Consider the following 18,644-nt stretch of genomic DNA (forward strand, 5'->3'; position numbering starts at 1 on the left):
AGAATCTCAAATCTCAAGTATATTTTGATTTGTTAAACACTTTTTTGGTTACTACATGATTCCATATGTGTTATTTCATAGTTTTGATGTCTTCACTATTATTTTTACAATGTAGAAAATAGTAAAAACATTATTATTTTTTTTAAACTTGAATGAGTAGGTGTGTCCAAACTTTTGACTGGTACTGTATGTATATGTATATATAGCTAGAGAAATGCATTTATTAATGTCTACATTCGTTTTTGACACGTTTATTATATAACATACACCTTAATGCATACTTTTAAACTATATTATGTAAGCTAAACATAAAAACGAATATATAAACACATTTTTTTTGTACTAATGTTACTGTCCCCACTACAACAACTAAAAATACATGTAGTTTTGTCCTTGAAACATTTAATTGAAATTCTGTAGAATTCCATTCATTGCTATGGAGAACTGCTCCTACTGAGGAGAGCCAATATGGCCGACCGGTGGCTTCAAAGCCTCTCAGTAGCAATTGCAGTTCAGGGTTTATATACATCATTGTTGCCGATCCAGTAGCGACGAACCTACCGATTCTACATGTAGAATCACAATACTTGTCAGTGGCCAAGAACTTAACTTTAAGTTAATCAGGGAACACGAACCCACACTTCAGGGGAGCCAACAATGAAAAAAAATAGATAAATAGAAGATTTTTTAAAAGTTTTAAAAAAGGGTGTGGCGCTGTTAAGGTCATCAATGGATTATGGAAATATAGGATATGGATCAGCAGCTCAGACATCTTTAAAAAAGCTAGATGTTATCCAGGCCCAAGCCCTAAGAATATGTTGTGGAGCACTCAGGACCTCTCCGGTGGCAGTGATGTGGGTAGAGTTGGGAGAGATGCTGTTAAAGTTAAGAAGACAACAGCTAGCCATGACATATTGGGTAAATCTACAAGGACATAAGGTTACACATCCTACAAAAAAAGATGCTCCTAGAGTGCTGGGAACATGAACAAAATCTGAATACAAGCTTTGGGTGGATAGGCAATTGCATGGCGAGAGAGATGGGGTTGTTTGGGAGGGTGTTTAATAACCCCTCTGTGGTTCTTCCTGCTATCCCACCTTGGTTTCTCCCTCAATCAGGGATAGATCTAGAGTTGCTTGAGAGGGTAAGAGCTGTTGAGGAAGGAGTAGATTCAGTTGTAAGTGAACATTTTAAGAACACAGTACTATGCTTTCTTTAATATATTCACAGATGGATCTAAGGACCCTAAAACAGGAAGGGCAGGAGCAGCTTTTAGTCTTCCTGAGTTTAATAAAGTGGCAGTGACAAAAAGAGCAACGGATCATTTATTTGTTTACACAATGGAGTTGTTGGTCATACTATTGGCTGCAGAGTGGGTGGAGGAGGTGAGGCCAGACAGGGTAGTAATCTGCTCTGACTCCTCCTGTACAGCACTGATGAGCTTAAAGTCATGTGTGTCCCAGAGCAGACAGGATGTATTGTATGAGGTTTTGCAGTGCTTGTATAGGGTGACACAGATGGAGGTATTACAACCGCCCTACAGGACTCCCAATCACGGCCGTTTGTTATACAGCCTGGAATCATATGGGGAGCCCGTTAAAGAATAAAACGCCTGTAGGGAAACTAACAATGTTGCTCTATCAAATAGAATAATTTCTCCATCCTTGAAATGGAATCCCTTACGCTAGCTAGCATAATTTTAGATGAGTAGCAACAGTTAGCTACTAGTTATGTAGAAAATAAAATAAATTTCACCCTTTTTCCCAAAAAGTATGTGGACACCCCTTCAAATTAGTGGATTTGGCTATTTCAGCCACACCCGTTGCTGACAGGTATATAAATACAATGATAAGCCAATACAATGATAAGAATGAAGTGACTTATGTCCAGTGGGCAACTGTGGATAAGGAGCACAAGAATGACCCCAATGGTGGAACATTCAAAGTCACCATAAAAATAAAAATAAAGTTCCAGACCATCCAGGAGCAACTGCTGGAACAGCTGAACCTGATGCTGCGCAAGTTTAAGATGCACACTTACAACATCATTAATCAGTCGACCCACTACAGGGCACTGAAACAAGGCTTGAAAGCACATTAATGCTTAATTCATGTTGACTTTTCCCGAAAATTACCTCTACGTACGACACAGAAATACAGGCAGTCCACTTCGGAGCATCACACCAACAGGCAACAGTCTACACAGGTGCATAGAGCACATCCAGAGGTCTCCACTATCCATTTTTACAGTGATGGCCCTTGCACTCAGTACAAGCTCATTACATGGAAATTGACAATGAAGTCTGGGCCAAACTAGAGACTGTTTCTTACATTTTTGTTCATTCATTTATTGCAATTCTATATGAAATACAATTGTGTTTGTAAGTGAATTTTGTGTTTTATATGCATAAAATTGTATTTTCTAGTTAATATTAGGTACTGGTAGTCAATATAGAGATCTGAGGATCTGCTTAATATGCTCATCTTTTTGTATTTGTTGTCTTTCTTGCCTTTTGTAGAGGAAGATGGAGAACCCATACTGTGCAGAGGCAGGAGCCACATGCACGCACACACAATGGTTACTGCTTTTATGTTGCTATTTAGACTAAGATATTTTGTGCCAAATATAATGACCTCTGTTTTATCTTTTGTTTAATTGAAGGAAGTTCTGTGACATCCAGTTATACTCACACACACAAGCGCTCATTCCTGTTACTCAGTGCTAATTCCTGTGACTTAATTGTTTTTTTATTTAAAAAAAATATATAGATAAACCACTTATTTTTCAATTATGTTTGGTCAATCATTTAAACAAATGCTTGATACATTTTTAATAAAATTGAGGTTGGGTTCTCGCTTAAAAAACAATAAAAAACGGCTTTGTGTAAAACAAGTCCTATATCGACATAACCTGAAAGGTTGCTCAGCAAGGAAGAAGCCACTGTTCCAAAACAGCCATAAAAAAAAGCCAGACTACGGTTTGCAACTGCACATGGGGACAAAGATCGTACTTTCTGGAGAAATGTCCTCTGGTCTGATGAAACAAAAATGTAACTGTTTGGCCATAATGACGTTATGTTTGGAGGAAAAAGGGGGAGGCTTGCAAGACGAAGAACACCATCCCAACCGTGAAGCACTGGGGTGGCAGCATCATGTTGTGGGGGTGCTTTGCTGCAGGAGGAACTGGTGCACTTCACAAAATAGATGGCATCATGAGGTAGGGAAATTATGTAGATATATTGAAGCAACATCTCAAGACATCAGTCAGGAAGTTAAAGCTTGGTCACAAATGGGTCTTCCAAATGGACAATGACCCCAAGCATACTTCCAAAGTTAGTGCAAAATGGCTTAAGGACAACAAAGTCAAGGTATTGGAGTGGCCATCACAAAGCCCTGACCCCTGATCTTTTGTCAAGCTGAATGTTTGAAATATGAGTAGGTGATTTGAGTCAATAAATGGTAATTAAATTGTTTTCTTTTCAACTTTCACAAAAATGACAAATTGTGGATTGAGTGGTCATGGTAAAACATGTTTTTAAATTATTCAATAGTATCCATGTTTTAAAGCTAAGCTATTGGCGGGATTCATATTCACTTTTATGATTGGTTTGAAGACAATGGCCTTTGTAGGCATTCTTAGCTTAAAGGGCAAACACTTATGAGTAGCCAATGTGTATGATTACTGTTAGGACCAGCAACAGCTCATAGGTGGATCCATATGTACCTTTTTAGACATTTTCTAAATTAATATATTATAAAGGGAACTTTGTAGTAGTTTTATGATATAGAAAAGTTGTGGGCAGAACTGAAAAAGCATGTGCGAGCAAGGAGGCCTACAAACCTGACTCAGTTACACCAGCTCTGTCAGGAGGAATGGGCCAAAATTCACCCAACTTATTGTGGGAAGCTTGTGGAAGGCTACCCGTTTGACCCAATTGAAACAATTTAAAGGCAATGCTACCAAATACTAATTGAGTGTATGTAAACTTCTGACCGATTGGGAATATGATGAAAGAAATAAAAGCTGAAATAAATCATTCTCTCTACTATTATTCTGACATTTCACATTCTTAAAATAAATTGGTGATCCTAACTGATCTAAGACAGGGAATTTTTACTAGGATTAAAATGTCAGGAATTGTGAAAAACTGAGTTGAAATGTATTTGGCTAAGGTGTATGTAAACTTCCGACTTCAACTGTAAGTGAAAAGCTAACACAAATATTAGCGCTGTAGCACATATTGCGGGACTTTGTGTGAACGGAGCCAAATTAACTAATCGTCTCGTTTAATTTATATAACAACGTTCCAACCTTGTTTAGCATCTAGTCCAAAATGTGGCATTTTGTATTGATACACTATTTGTATCAATTTGCATCGGTTTCAATAGGGAACTTTTATTTTGAAGGCAAACCGCAAACACCACTATTGTGGCTAATCCTTATTGTGGCTAGCGTCACAAAGGTTTGGCTCTAAGCTAATTGTACAATTTTTTTGTTACTGTAAATACTAGAAAAGTGAGCACCAAATTTGCACGGGCAGAAATAGGAATCTCATATAAATATGTTTTTTTTTACCGTCAATAAGTAAAACAGGGAACCTACAAGATTTGCATTCAGAATTTGACATTTATTAAAGAATACACCAGCAGATACAAAACAACAAAGCAAACTTAAGAGTGCGTTTTTGAACACAGGAGTAAAAAAAAAACGAAATAATTTGAACTACTCAACGAGTACGGTTACATGCACACAATAATGCGATTGTGGATAGTCTGATTAATATAATAATTTGATTAAAACGTTTACATGCTTTGCAAGAAGAGCCATTTCCCTAATAATCCTGTTTACATCTTAAATCTTAACCTGATGGCACTGATAAATGCAGAAAATTGCCAATAAAAATAAACATTCTACCACAGTGACCATGTTATTTTTGTGAGGCATATTTGATTCGAGTTCGGACTTATAAAGTTTGTATGTGAAAACTACTTATAAGACCCGTTGTTCCCGAACTCACTTCACTCGCGCTAAAGAGTGAGGCTCGCTCGGCTGGCGCAAGCACGTGTGCAGATCAAACACACAGGTAGAATGCTGATTAAATCCAGGAACCACACCGAAACCACAGACATTATTTTTTACACTTAAAACAACTTTTACTAGTTGAATGTAGCCAAATATTTTTTACTAATATGCAAATGAGGCAATACATCATTAAATATGCGCATACAACACAAATACATTTTTCGGGACACTGAATTAAGTCAGCCTAAATATTTTCATTTCATTTTAAGACAGTCCAGCACCAGACTTGTCCAGAGCAGATTGTGGATACATATTTTTTTAATCTTTCTATCAGTAAAATAAAGACATTTACATTTTTCCAAATAAAATGTTACCTAGAATAAAAAAATGTAGAGCATATCAACAATTCCCTCTGGGCAAGTCTGGATAATATATCTATGGATAACCACACAACGCGGTGAATGCTGATGCTTCTGAAGCTGATGAAAAGGAGTTGGCATGTGGTAAGAGTCTGACTTTCAGGAAATGGCAGTTAAAGACAAAGACACTGAATTTAGACCCAATCATCATCATCTCTTCAAAGTAAGTTACTAAATGAAGTACAGTTTGTAACAATCTCTATGAAATGGGCTTGGAAATTGTGTAATTCAATGTAGTGAGCTTTGAAATTATCGATGCATGTCCGGTTGAGCTAACGTGCGCTAATGTGATTAGCTTGACGTAAGTAACAAGAACATTTCAGAAAGCTTAAATTCTTGTTAATCTAACTGCACTGTCCAATTTACAGTAGCTATTACAGTGAAAAATATCATGCTATTGTTTGAGAGTGCACAACAAAACTATTATCATGGCAACTGGTTTGATACATTCACCTCTGAAGGCAAATAATGTACTTACATTCAGTAATCTTGCTCTGATTTGTCATCCTGAGGGTCCCAGAGACAAAATGTAGTATAGTTCTGTTTGATAAAATCCATTTTTATATTCAAATGTAGGAACTGGGTTCCCCATCATCTAGATGTGTGAAGGTTAGTGTTTCTGTAGGGAAGCTATTTATCCATAATTTATGACATTCCTGGGAGTGTGTAAACTTAAATTTCGTATTACCATATCATTTTTGTATGTTGTCTATAGTTATGTACTTGAAAATGTATCAATTGACCAATTCGGCACAGTTGGGCAGACTTGATACAACATTTTGAACAGTAATGCAATGGTTCATTGGATCAGTCTAAAACGTTGCACATACACTGCTGCCATCTAGTGGCCAAAATCTAAATTGCTCCTATACTGCTAAGTGATATAATGGCCTCTCTTGCATTTCAAAGATGGAACAAAAAATAAAAAACACGTTTTTTTCTTTGTATTATCTTTTACCAGATCTAATGTGTTATATTCTCCTTCATTAATTTCACATTTCCACAAACTTGGTATTAGGAATTTGCATATCCTTGCTTCAGGTACTGAGCTAAATAAAAGGAGTTAGATTTGGGTTTGTCATTTTAGGCAAAAAATGAAAATAAAAGGGTCCGATCCTTTTAAGGCATTCTAATAATTAGAAAGATTACTCAGAAAACCAGGCGTTTTAATCGGCGTATGCTTTCTTCGATTTTGACCCAACGCCGATTAAGATAAACGCCTTACTCTGCTTACATGACTATTGCATAATATGCTCACTGCCATAATCAGTTTAATATTGAATTATTACTGTGCATGTAAACATACCCATTGAGTAATAAACATTGATCCAACGTCTTCATACAAAACAAAAAGATATGTAGCCCACATGTTAAATTGGATCAATGATCCATACGTTTGATGCAGGAAGAAAAACGTTGATTATAAATAGTTTTTCCTTAAACACTTTTTTTTCTCCCTTCTATATACATTATTGGAGAGATACCTGATGACAACTTTATAAACTAAGAACTACTAAAATGTTCATTTTCCATAGCCCCAGCATTTGAATATCTTTAACATCCTTGGGGCTCCCGAGTGGTGCAGTGGTCTAAGGCACTGCATCTCAGTGCAAGAGGTTCGAATCCAGGCTGCATCACATCCGGCCGTGATTGGGAGTCCCATAGGGCGGAGCACAATTGACCCAGCGTCGTCCATGTTTGGCCAGGGTAGGCCCGTCATTGTAAATAAGACTTTGTTCTTAACTGACTTGACTAGTTAAATAAAGGATTAAAAAAAACACAAAATGTATTGGAAACAAATATGACATCACAATTTATTTGGACTTCTAAATTGTTACCAATAGCAGCCAATTGTCCCATACTCATTAACCGGTGTTGATTGAGTTTTGATGAGGACCAAACAACTTTCAGTAAGGGTGCATCCCAAATTATAACCCATTTCTTATATAGTACACTACTATGGTCTCTGGTCAAAGGTAGTGTACTACAGTGGCAAGAAAAAGTATGTGAACCCTTTGGAATTACCTGGATTTCTGCATAAATTGGTCATAAAATGTTATCTGATCTTCACAACAACAGACTGTCACAACAACAGACAAACACAGTCAGCTTCAACTAACACACAAACAATGATACGTTTTCATGTATTTATTGAACACACCGTGTAAACATTCACAGTGCAAGGTGGGAAAAGTATGTGAACCCTTGGATTTAATAACTGGTTGACCCTCCTTTGGCAGCAATAACCTCAACCAAACATTTTCTGTAGTTGCGGATGAGACCTGCACAACCGTCAGGAGGAATTTTGGACCATTCCTCTTTACAAAACTGTTTCAATTCAGCAATATTATTGGGATGTCTGGTGTGAACCACACTCGAGGTCATGCCACAGCATCTCAAATCAGGTTGAGGCCAGGACTGACTGGGTCACTGCAGAAGGTGTATTTTCTTCTGTTGAAGCCATTCTGTTGTCGATTTACTTCTGTGTTTTGGGTCATTGTCCTGTTGCATCACCCAACTTCTGTTTAGCTTCAATTGGCGGACAGATAGCCTTACATTCTCCTGCAAAATGTATTGATCAACAGAAAAATTATTTTGCAAGTTTATGATAGCAAGCTGTCCAGGCCCTGAGGCAGCATAGCAGCCCCAAACCATGATGCTCCCTCCACCATACTTTACAGTTGGGATAAGGTTGATGTTGGTGCACTGTGCCTTTTTTCTCCACACATAGTGTTGTGTGTTCCTTCCAAACAACTCAACTGTAGTTTCACCTGTCCACAGAATATTTAGCCAGTAGCGCTGTGGAACATCCAGATGCTCTTTTGCAAACTTCAGACGTGCAGCAATGTTTTTTCGGACAGCAGTGGCTTCTTCCGTGGTGTCCTCCCATGAACACCATTCTTGTTTAGCATTTAACATATCGTAGACTCAGATGTTAGCATGTTCCAGAGATTTCTGTAAGTCTTCAGCTGACACTCTAGGATTCTTCTTAACCTCATTGAACATTCTGCGCTGTGCTCTTGCAGTCATCTTTGCAGGACAGCCACTCCTAGGGAGAGTAGCAACTAGAGGTCGACCGATTATGATTTTTCAACGCCGATACCGATTATTGGAGGACCAAAAAAAGGCGATACCGATTAAATCGGACGATTTTTATATATATATATATTTTTTTTTTTTTTGTAATAATGACAATTACAACAATACTGAATGAACAATGAACACTTATTTTAACTTAATATAATAGATCAAATCAATTTAGTCTCAAATAAATAATGAAACATGTTAAATTTAGTTTAAATAATGCAAAAACAAAGTGTTGGAGAAAAAAGTAAAAGTGCAATATGTGCCATGTAAGAAAGCTAACGTTTAAGTTCCTTGCTCAGAACATGAGAACATATGAAAGCTGGTGGTTCCTTTAAACATGAGTCTTCAATATTCCCAGGTAAGACGTTTTAGGTTGTAGTTATTATAGGACTATTTTTCTCTATACCATTTGTATTTCATATACCTTTGATTATTGGATGTTCTAATAGATACTTTATTGCCAGCCTAATCTCGGGAGCATTGCGAAGAGCTGTTGGCAAATGCAGGAAAGTGCTGTTTGAATGAATGCTTACGAGCCTGCTGCTGCCTACCACCGCTCAGTCAGACTGCCCTGTCAAATCATAGACCTAATTATAATAAACACACAGAAATACGAGCCTTAGGTCATTAATATGGTCAAATCCGGAAACTATCATTTCGAAAACAAAACGTTTATTCTTTCAGTGAAATACGGAACCATTCTGTATTTTATCTAATGGGTGGCATCCATAAGTCTAAATACTGCTGTTAACATTGAAGGTTGTGCAATGTATGTCATAATTATATAAAATTCTGTCAAATTAGTTCGCAACGAGCCAGGCGGCCCAAACTGCTGCATATACCCTGACTGCAAGTGACACAATTTGCCTAGTTAATATTGCCTGCTAACATGAATTTCTTTTAACTAAATATGCATTAAAAAAAATATACTTCTGTGTATTGATTTTAAGAAAGGCATTGATGTTTATGGTTAGGTACATTAGTGCAACGATTAGGCTTTTTTCGCAAATGTGCTTTTGTTAAATCATCCCCCGTTTGGTGAAGTTGGCTGTCTTTGTTAGGAAGAAATGGTCTTCACACAGTTCGCAACGAGCCAGACGGCCCAAACTGCTGCATATACCCTGACTCTGCTTGCACGGAACGCAAAAGAAGTGACACAATTTCCCTAGTTAAAAGAAAGTCATGTTAGCAGGCAATATTAACTAAATATGCAGGTTTAAAAATATATACTTGTGTATTGATTTTAAGAAAGGCGTGGATGTTTATGGTTAGGTACACATTGGTGCAACGACAATGCTTTTTTCGCGAATGCGTTTGTTAAATCACCCGTTTGGTGAAGTAGGCTGTGATTCAATGATAAATTAACAGGCACCGCATCGGTTATATGCAACGCAGGACAAGCTAGATAAACTAGTAATATCATCAACCATGTGTAGGCAAATAGTGATTATGTTAAGATTGATTGTTTTTTATAAGATAAGTTTAATGCTAGCTAGCACCTTACCTTGGCTTCTTGCTGCACTCACGTGACAGGTCGTCAGCCTGCCACGCAGTCTCCTCATGGAGTGCAATGTAATCGGCCATTATCGGTGTCAAAAAATGCTGATTACCGATTGTTATGAAAACTTGAAATCGGCCCTAATTAAATCGGCCATTCCGATTAATCGGTTGACCTCGTGGCAACAGTGCTGAACTTTCTCCATTTATAGATAATTTGTCTTACCATGGACTGATGAACATCAAGGCTTTTAGAGATACTTTTGTAACCCTTTCCAGCTTTTTTTCAAGTCAACAATTCTTAATCTTAGGTCTTCTGAGATCTCGTTTGTTCGAGGCATGGTTCACAGCTTCTAGTGAACAGCAAACTCAAATGTTTTGAGTGTTTTTTTATATGGCAGGGCAGCTCCAACCAACATCTCCAATCTCGTCTAATTGATTGGACTCCAGGTTAGCTGACTCCTGACTCCAATTAGCTTTTGGAGAAGTCATTAGCCTAGATGTTCACATACTTTCCCCAAACTACACTGTGAATGTTTAAATGATGTATTCAATATACACAAGAAAAATATAATTTGTGTGTTAGTTGAAGCTGACTGTGTTTGTCTATTGTTGTGACTTAGATGAAGATCAGATCAAATTTTATGAACCAATTTATGTAGAAATCCAGGTAATTCCAAAGGGTTCACATACTGTTTCTTGCAACTGTATGTATATAGGGAATAGGGTGCCATTCGGAACACAAACTAAGACTCTTTGGCCCTTGATTAACCTGTATGAAGTCTCTGATGAGCTTTCAGGCTGCTCTTCTGAGTGAAAGTCTTACCACATATCTCACAGCTGTAGGGCTTCTCACCAGTATGAGTGTGCAGGTGTCTTTCAAAATGACTATGGCGATCAAAACTCTTTCCACAAAAGGAGCATATGAAACATCTATTTCTTGTGTCGTCTGTAGTGGCACTGCTGCCCTCTGTACTGTCAAAACTGTCTATGCCAAGGGCAAATAAAATCCCCTCTTGACTGTAGTTTGGTTCTGTGATGTAAGCGCTCATTGCCGTTTCCTCCTCTACAGGTAGTTGTGGCGGTGGTACCCGGGTATGAAACCTGGGTAGTATTGTCCCATCACCATCCTCCCTGTTCCTTGCATGTAGAACCATCCCTGCATACTGCTCTTGCTCAATCACATCCAACTTGTCTTTCTCTTCCTGAAAAGACACGTCTCCCAGTTCCACCTCTCTAGAAGCTGATGTGTAGAACCCGTGGTGGTGGTGCAGTCCATCAAAAGGACTGTGATGGTATTTGACACTGGGTGAAACAGGATGGGAGTTCTGCTGCTTTGTCACATCGGAGGAGCAACCTGGATGTAGTGATCCAGACTCAGTATCACTGTGCCTCTCTGTGAAAGATCTACACAGCTGACTCTCCCTCTCATCCATGACATACTCTGGGTCGTCCTGGTAACCTGGTTGCTCTGTGCTTTGTTGATGTGGAGGTCCTGACTGACTGAGTATCTGGGATTCAAACTGCTTCTCTTTCTCTGCTTCCCCCACCAACCCCTGCCCCCTGCCCTCCTCCTCCTCCTCACTGTACCCGGAGCTAGGCTGTGCTTCAGCAGATGTGGGCTGATCCCTCGGTTCTTCTGGGTACTCCGAGGGTCTAGGATAAACGTCAGGCTTCTTATCATCTAGCGGAGGTTGACCCGTTAGCATGTCAGCACCGTCTGCTTGACAGGAAAAAAAGTATTGAGTATTTTAGCGTAGATTTTAACAACATGGCAATTTAAACAATGAACTGTTTAACGTCATCTTAAACCACTGATAGAAAACGGGAAAACACTTTGTATCCATCCCAAATGGCACCCTATTTTGTATGTAGTGTACTACTATTGATCAGAGCCCTTTGGGTCCTGGTCAATAGTAGTACACTATAAAGGGAATCGGGCGCCATTAAGGATGTAGCCGTAATTATATAACAGTTATACTGTCTGTTAATTACAGAATAATTGACTGATTTACACACTTAAGAGCAAGCTTTTTCATGTATTAAAAGCATGAAAAAAATCTATATTATTCTCATCTCTTACCTCTGTGTGTCTTTAGATGCCCTTTGAGGCTACCCTTCTGGTTGAAACACCTTCCACATATGTCACAACTATACGGTTTCTCACCCGTATGAATTCGCTGGTGCCTTTCTAGATGACCAACACGCTCAAAAACTTTCCCACAGAATGAGCAGATGAAGCACTTCTTGTCCTTGGTGACTCCTTGGAAGGTTTTCACTTTCCTTTCCGGAAAACTGGAGAAGATGGGAGGATGGTTCAGAGAAGCCCCGTCCATGACCCGTGAGTTTGGCTGTACTGTACCGTCACTTGCTATCAAGAGTGTGTCTGAAGATCCATAATGTTTCTGCCTGAGCTGTAAAATCATATCCTCGCTGACATCTACATATGGTTTCCCTGGAAATGAACCACTGCTGCATGACGCCTCCACCATTCCTGGGACAGGAAGTACAGGAGAGTGATCAGTGAGACACTGGGAGTTCTGACCTGAACTGCTGAAATATTCTGAATTGCTCGTCTCCATATCGTTGTCTGCTTGCGGACCGGACATCCACGGCTGGCTGTCTCTCTCGTACATCGACAATTCCTCATCCAGTTGCTGTTCTGCTCTCCCTGCAGTCTGTTCTTCTGCTTTAGGATCTAGTGTCTGGAATGCATCCTTCTCCTCCCCTGGCTCAGACTTCATAGGCATCTGAGGAGCAGTTTGGAACACTTCGTCCTTTCCGTTGCAACGCTCTTCCTCAGTCTGACGTCTATCCAGGGGAGGCTTCTCTTCGTTGTTAGCTAGTCCGTCCATCGATACTGTGTGGAAAGATTACATTTGATTGATAAAATATCGATGCATCGGTCATGTCCTAAATAGCACCCTATATGGGGTCTGGTCAAAAGTAGTGCACTACGTAGGGAAAAGGGTACCAATTTGGAGTGTACATGGAATGATCTGTTGTATAATAGTGTACTATCTGCTGTCATTAGCTAGTGATTCTAGTCTCTTACCTCTGTGAGTCTTCAGATGCCCTTTGAGGCTACCCTATGGGCCCTAGTCAGAAGTAATGCACTATATAGGGAATAGGTTGTTATTCGGTATGCGTACATGGAATTGTCTATGACCTATAACCTAATAAGTGATTCTCATCTCTTACCTCTGTGAGTCTTCAGATGCCCTTTGAGGCTACCCTATGGGCCCTAGTCAGAAGTAATGCACTATATAGGGAATAGGTTGTTATTCGGTATGCGTACATGGAATTGTCTATGACCTATAACCTAATAAGTGATTCTAATCTCTTACCTCTGTGAGTCTTCAGATGCCCTTTGAGGCTACCCTATGGGCCCTAGTCAGAAGTAATGCACTATATAGGGAATAGGTTGTTATTCGGTATGCGTACATGGAATTGTCTATGACCTATAACCTAATAAGTGATTCTAATCTCTTACCTCTGTGAGTCTTCAGATGCCCTTTGAGGCTACCCTATGGGCCCTAGTCAGAAGTAATGCACTATATAGGGAATAGGTTGTTATTCGGTATGCGTACATGGAATTGTCTATGACCTATAACCTAATAAGTGATTCTAGTCTCTTACCTCTGTGAGTCTTCAGATGCCCTTTGAGGCTACCCTTCTGGTTGAAACACCTTCCACATATGTCACAGCTGTACGGTTTCTCACCCGTATGAATTCGTAGATGCCTTTCAAGATGACTGTAACGTTCAAAACTCTTTCCACACAGTGTGCAAATGAAGTGTTTATTAACCTGGAAAAATCTCTTGGTCCTCGCTCTCCTTGCCGTATTATAATTTGGGTCAGAACCCAATACACTTTGAGGGTCTGGATTTGACTGTACTGTGCCGTCGCTTGTTCTCCTGAGCGCGTCTGACTGCCGATAACGTTGTTGCTGTCTGAGCTGTAAAATCATATCCTCTCTGACGTCTGACTCTAAATATGGTTTCCCTGGTAATGAAACATTGCTGCATGATGCTGCCGTCATTCCGGAAGTTCCAGGAGAGTGATCGGGGAGACACAGTGAGTTTGTCTCCATATCATTATCTTCTTGTGTACTGGACATCCACGTCTGGCTGTCTCTCTCGTACGTTGACAGTTCAGCTTCAAGACGATGCTTGTATTTTCTCCTTGTAGTCTGCTCTTCCTGTTCATCCTCCCCTCCCGGCTCAATCTTGACCAGAGTCTCATCCGCAGGTCCAACGGCTTCATCCTTTCCGTTACCATCTCCCTCAGGCTGCAGTTTTTCAAGTGAGGTCCTCCTCACAGAAGTGGTACCGCTTTTACCAGTCCCTGTGAAAATATTCCGTCATCAAAATCCTTCATTGTTTGTTTTAACAGTAATCCAAATGGATTTGGATTATACACACACACACACACACACACACACACACACACACACACACACACACACACACACACACACACACACACACACACGTTATTCTTATTGTGGTCTTTTTTTCTTAATTTTTTTACTTTAGTTTATTTGGCAAAATATTTTCTTAACTCTTCTTGAACTGCACTGTTGGTTAAGGGCTTGTCAGTAAGCATTTCACGATATTCGGCGCATGTGTTATTCGGCGCATGTGGCAAATAAAGTTTGATTTGAGGCTGTCGGCGATTGGGTTCAAGGGTTGTAAATGGTTTGTAATAATAAATTATTTGATTTCACAATCCTACTATCATGACAGTGAGTAAGCCTTGTTCGAGCCAGGACGGCCCATAGGGCAAGAGCGTCCTGTTCCTATAGTGGGATGCACAAGTACACCAAGGGGTCACATTGAATTTTTCACAGCAAACACCCCCCCCCCTCAGAATTTTTTAGCAGCAGCATTGTTTATGCCCGTTAGCAGCCGCCAACGGGCGTTGAATGCATAGGGCTAAATGTGACATGGGTCAGGTGTAACAGCGAGGCCTACACTATATTCACAGTACGTGATCCTTGGGTTGGCTGTGTGCCAGCGGAACACTTTTTTGGGGACATTTGAATCATCAATATATTGCTATAACTAGCAACTATGTTTAGACTTTAGAGTTTGATCTATCTAAAATTGATCCCAGTGGTGGAAATGCAGATGGGCAACCCTCTGATGTAGCCCACCATTTAAAATCAGGTGGGCTACATCAGGTGATAATGCTTATTGCTAAATAGCACAGCGGCCTGATTTACTTTAACTAGGCAAGTCAGTTAAGAATAAATTGTTATTTACAATGACGGCCTAGCGGGGAACAGTGGGTTAACTGCCTTGCTCAGGGTCCAGGGGGGAACAGTGGGTTAACTGCCTTGCTCAGGGTCCAGGGGGGAACAGTGGGTTAACTGCCTTGCTCAGGGTCCAGGGGGGAACAGTGGGTTAACTGCCTTGCTCAAGGTCCAGGGGGGAACAGTGAGTTAACTGCCTTGCTCAAGGTCCAGGGGGGAACAGTGGGTTAACTGCCTTGCTCAGGGTCCAGGGGGGAACAGTGGGTTAACTGCCTTGCTCAGGGTCCAGGGGGGAACAGTGGGTTAACTGCCTTGCTCAGGGTCCAGGGGGGAACAGTGGGTTAACTGCCTTGCTCAGGGTCCAGGGGGGAACAGTGGGTTAACTGCCTTGCTCAAGGTCCAGGGGGGAACAGTGAGTTAACTGCCTTGCTCAAGGTCCAGGGGGGAACAGTGGGTTAACTGCCTTGCTCAGGGTCCAGGGGGGAACAGTGGGTTAACTGCCTTGCTCAGGGTCCAGGGGGGAACAGTGGGTTAACTGCCTTGCTCAGGGTCCAGGGGGGAACAGTGGGTTAACTGCCTTGCTCAGGGTCCAGGGGGGAACAGTGGGTTAACTGCCTTGCTCAGGGTCCAGGGGGGAACAGTGGGTTAACTGCCATGCTCAGGGTCCAGGGGGGAACAGTGGGTTAACTGCCTTGCTCAGGGTCCAGGGGGGAACAGTGGGTTAACTGCCTTGCTCAGGGTCCAGGGGGGAACAGTGGGTTAACTGCCTTGCTCAGGGTCCAGGGGGGGGGAACAGTGGGTTAACTGCCTTGCTCAGGGTCCAGGGGGGAACAGTGGGTTAACTGCCTTGCTCAGGGTCCAGAGGGGAACAGTGGGTTAACTGCCTTGCTCAGGGTCCAGGGGGGAACAGTGGGTTAACTGCCTTGCTCAGGGTCCAGGGGGGAACAGTGGGTTAACTGCCTTGCTCAGGGTCCAGGGGGGAACAGTGGGTTAACTGCCTTGTTCGTGGGCAGAACGACAGATTTTTACCTTGTCAGCTCAGGGATTCGATCCAGCAACCTTTCGGTTACTGGCCCAACGCTCTAACCACTAGGCTACCTGATATTGACCAATATGTTATATCGGGCTCATTTCTTGAGGGGGAAATTATATTTGAGATGTCATCATCATGTTATTTTGGAGTAGGATTTCCTTCTAAAAAGGTCACCAGAACTGACTTTGTCAGTCCCCCCCCCCCCCCAAAACTGTTAGGTTCTTCCGCGACCCCAAACTAGGAACCCCCATCTCCCAAATCAACCAATGAATACAACCCGTGGACAGGATACTTGTCTGTTGTAGGGCCTTACTCCCAATCCATCTCCTTAATGTGAGTGCTAAACAGTCTGTGTTCAAATCAATGATTTATATATACACACTAGATGACTAATAGGGGGTGCTGTATTGAAGCCACTGTGCCTCCATCTTGGCTCTACCCCACTATTGTAAAGAAATATTTTGGAAGTTATAGAAAACGCATTTATTAATGTCTACATTCCTTTTTGCTACATGTATTTTATTAGACACCTTAATGCACAGTTTTAAATTAGATTTTTAAATACATTACAAGTTTTCCTTAAAGTCGTTTTTTGAGATTACTCAACGTTACTGTCCCCGCTACAACAATAAAAATACTTAAATGCATGTAAATTTGTTCTTGAAACACTTAATTGAAATACTGTAGAATTCCATGTATTCCTATGGAGGACTGCTCCTACTGAGGGGAGCCAATATGGCCGACCGGTGGCTTTAAAGCCTCTCAATGCCAATGCATAGCGTTCACAATCCAGGATATATATATATCGTTTGTTCAAACCCTCAACCTTCCAATCTCAGGGCGTAGGCCTGCACTCTAACCACAAGGCCACTGAGTTGGTTATAATGATAGTCATTGCTATTCCTCTCCCATCCCATCCCATTGGGCAGTCAGAGATATGACTGGAGGACATGAGGCCTTCAGACTGCACATTTTTAGCCCAGGGCTAAATGCCGTGAGAACGTGTGTAGGCTGATTAAATAAGCTTAGTTACATTGTTTACCTGCGAAATGGTCATGTAATATTGCTAGAACCCTAATGTGACTTGCACAGTTAACTATTGATAATTGATTGATAGTAAAAGTGAGTTACTACTACGTCGACCCACCTTTTCTCCCAAGATTCTCAGCAGCGACTGATCGACCATGATGGATGCGTTTTCGAGGCTGAATCCCTCGAGCTCTTCGAAGCTCGCTGTCAAGTTGTTGTACATTATTTTTCAGGACGTTGATTTCATTTTCCCGTCGACACATTTCTACACGTAACACAACTATGCCATCGTCGACTACTTTGCTAATTTCTGCAACCGCAGTTTTAGAAAGTACCTCTATGATGGAAGCGATCTGAGCCCGGAGAGAAACACTGCTCAACATTTTCAAATGTTTGCGAAAACTAAACAGAGTTCGGTCTGACTTCTGCAGAAGATTTAAACTTTGTATCTAAGTAATATGCTAATAATGTTTTGAAAATGGTAAATATGCTAGGAACAATTTGATCCGTGTAGTTCTGAGCAGATAGTTGCATGCACCGCTGTGAAGCAGGCAAGGATAAAGTACTTAGGTACTTCCGGATCACGGATTTTCGGAATCCTTCAGAATAAGAGTCCGGTCATGTATACTTTGTGAATTAATAATTAGGGCGAAAATTATGGAAAATGTCCAGAATTATCTATATATGTTATTATTGTTATCATACAAAGAGTAATTAAAAATACTTCTATTAGATATGTGATTTATTTGTTTATTTTTTCAAGCCGCAATGGTCAACAATGTTTTTTGTGTGTACTCAGGAGCACTTCTAGTTTCCAAATCCACAGAGTTTACACCCAGAGCATCGTCGGTGCTCATTTTGAGGCCCTTTAAAATCCAATTATCATCATTAGGATAATGTAGATAATTTACAGGTATACCATCAGTTAAAAACCTCTCAGGGATAGGCGTCCCGCTAGCGGTGAAACTGGAGGGCGCGCAATTCAAATAAATAATCATAAAAATGATGGGTATTAAACATTTAGGTACATACAAGTGTCTTATATCGGTTGAAAACTTAAATTCTTGTTAATCTAACTGCACTGTCGGATTTACAGTAGCCATTACAGCGAAAGCATGCCATGAGATTGTTTGAGGACGGCGCCCCACATCAAAATATTTTTCCACCGGCACAGGTTTCATAAATTCACAAATAGTGATTAAATATTCACCTACTTTTTGAAAATCTTCCTCTGATTTGTCATCCTAAGGGTCCCAGCTATAACAAGTACTGTCGTTTTGTTAGATAAAATCCTTCTTTA

The 18,644-nt window shown here is 40.6% G+C and overlaps 1 protein-coding gene across 1 annotated transcript; it reads right to left on the minus strand.

Moving 5' to 3' along the window:
* Positions 1-10,922: 10,922 nt before the first annotated feature.
* LOC120055398 (zinc finger protein Xfin-like) lies at positions 10,923-17,857 on the minus strand. The gene is made up of 5 exons (XM_039003261.1): positions 17,463-17,857; positions 13,665-14,372; positions 12,109-12,885; positions 11,152-11,745; positions 10,923-10,930 (listed from the first exon to the last, which is right to left on the minus strand). The coding sequence occupies exons 1-5, from the start codon at positions 17,725-17,727 to the stop codon at positions 10,923-10,925; spliced, it is 2,352 nt and encodes a 783-aa protein (XP_038859189.1). The 5' UTR covers positions 17,728-17,857.
* Positions 17,858-18,644: the final 787 nt, after the last annotated feature.

The sequence above is a fragment of the Salvelinus namaycush genome, chromosome 11 (genome assembly GCF_016432855.1).
Source record: "Salvelinus namaycush isolate Seneca chromosome 11, SaNama_1.0, whole genome shotgun sequence".
Lineage (NCBI taxonomy): Eukaryota > Metazoa > Chordata > Actinopteri > Salmoniformes > Salmonidae > Salvelinus > Salvelinus namaycush.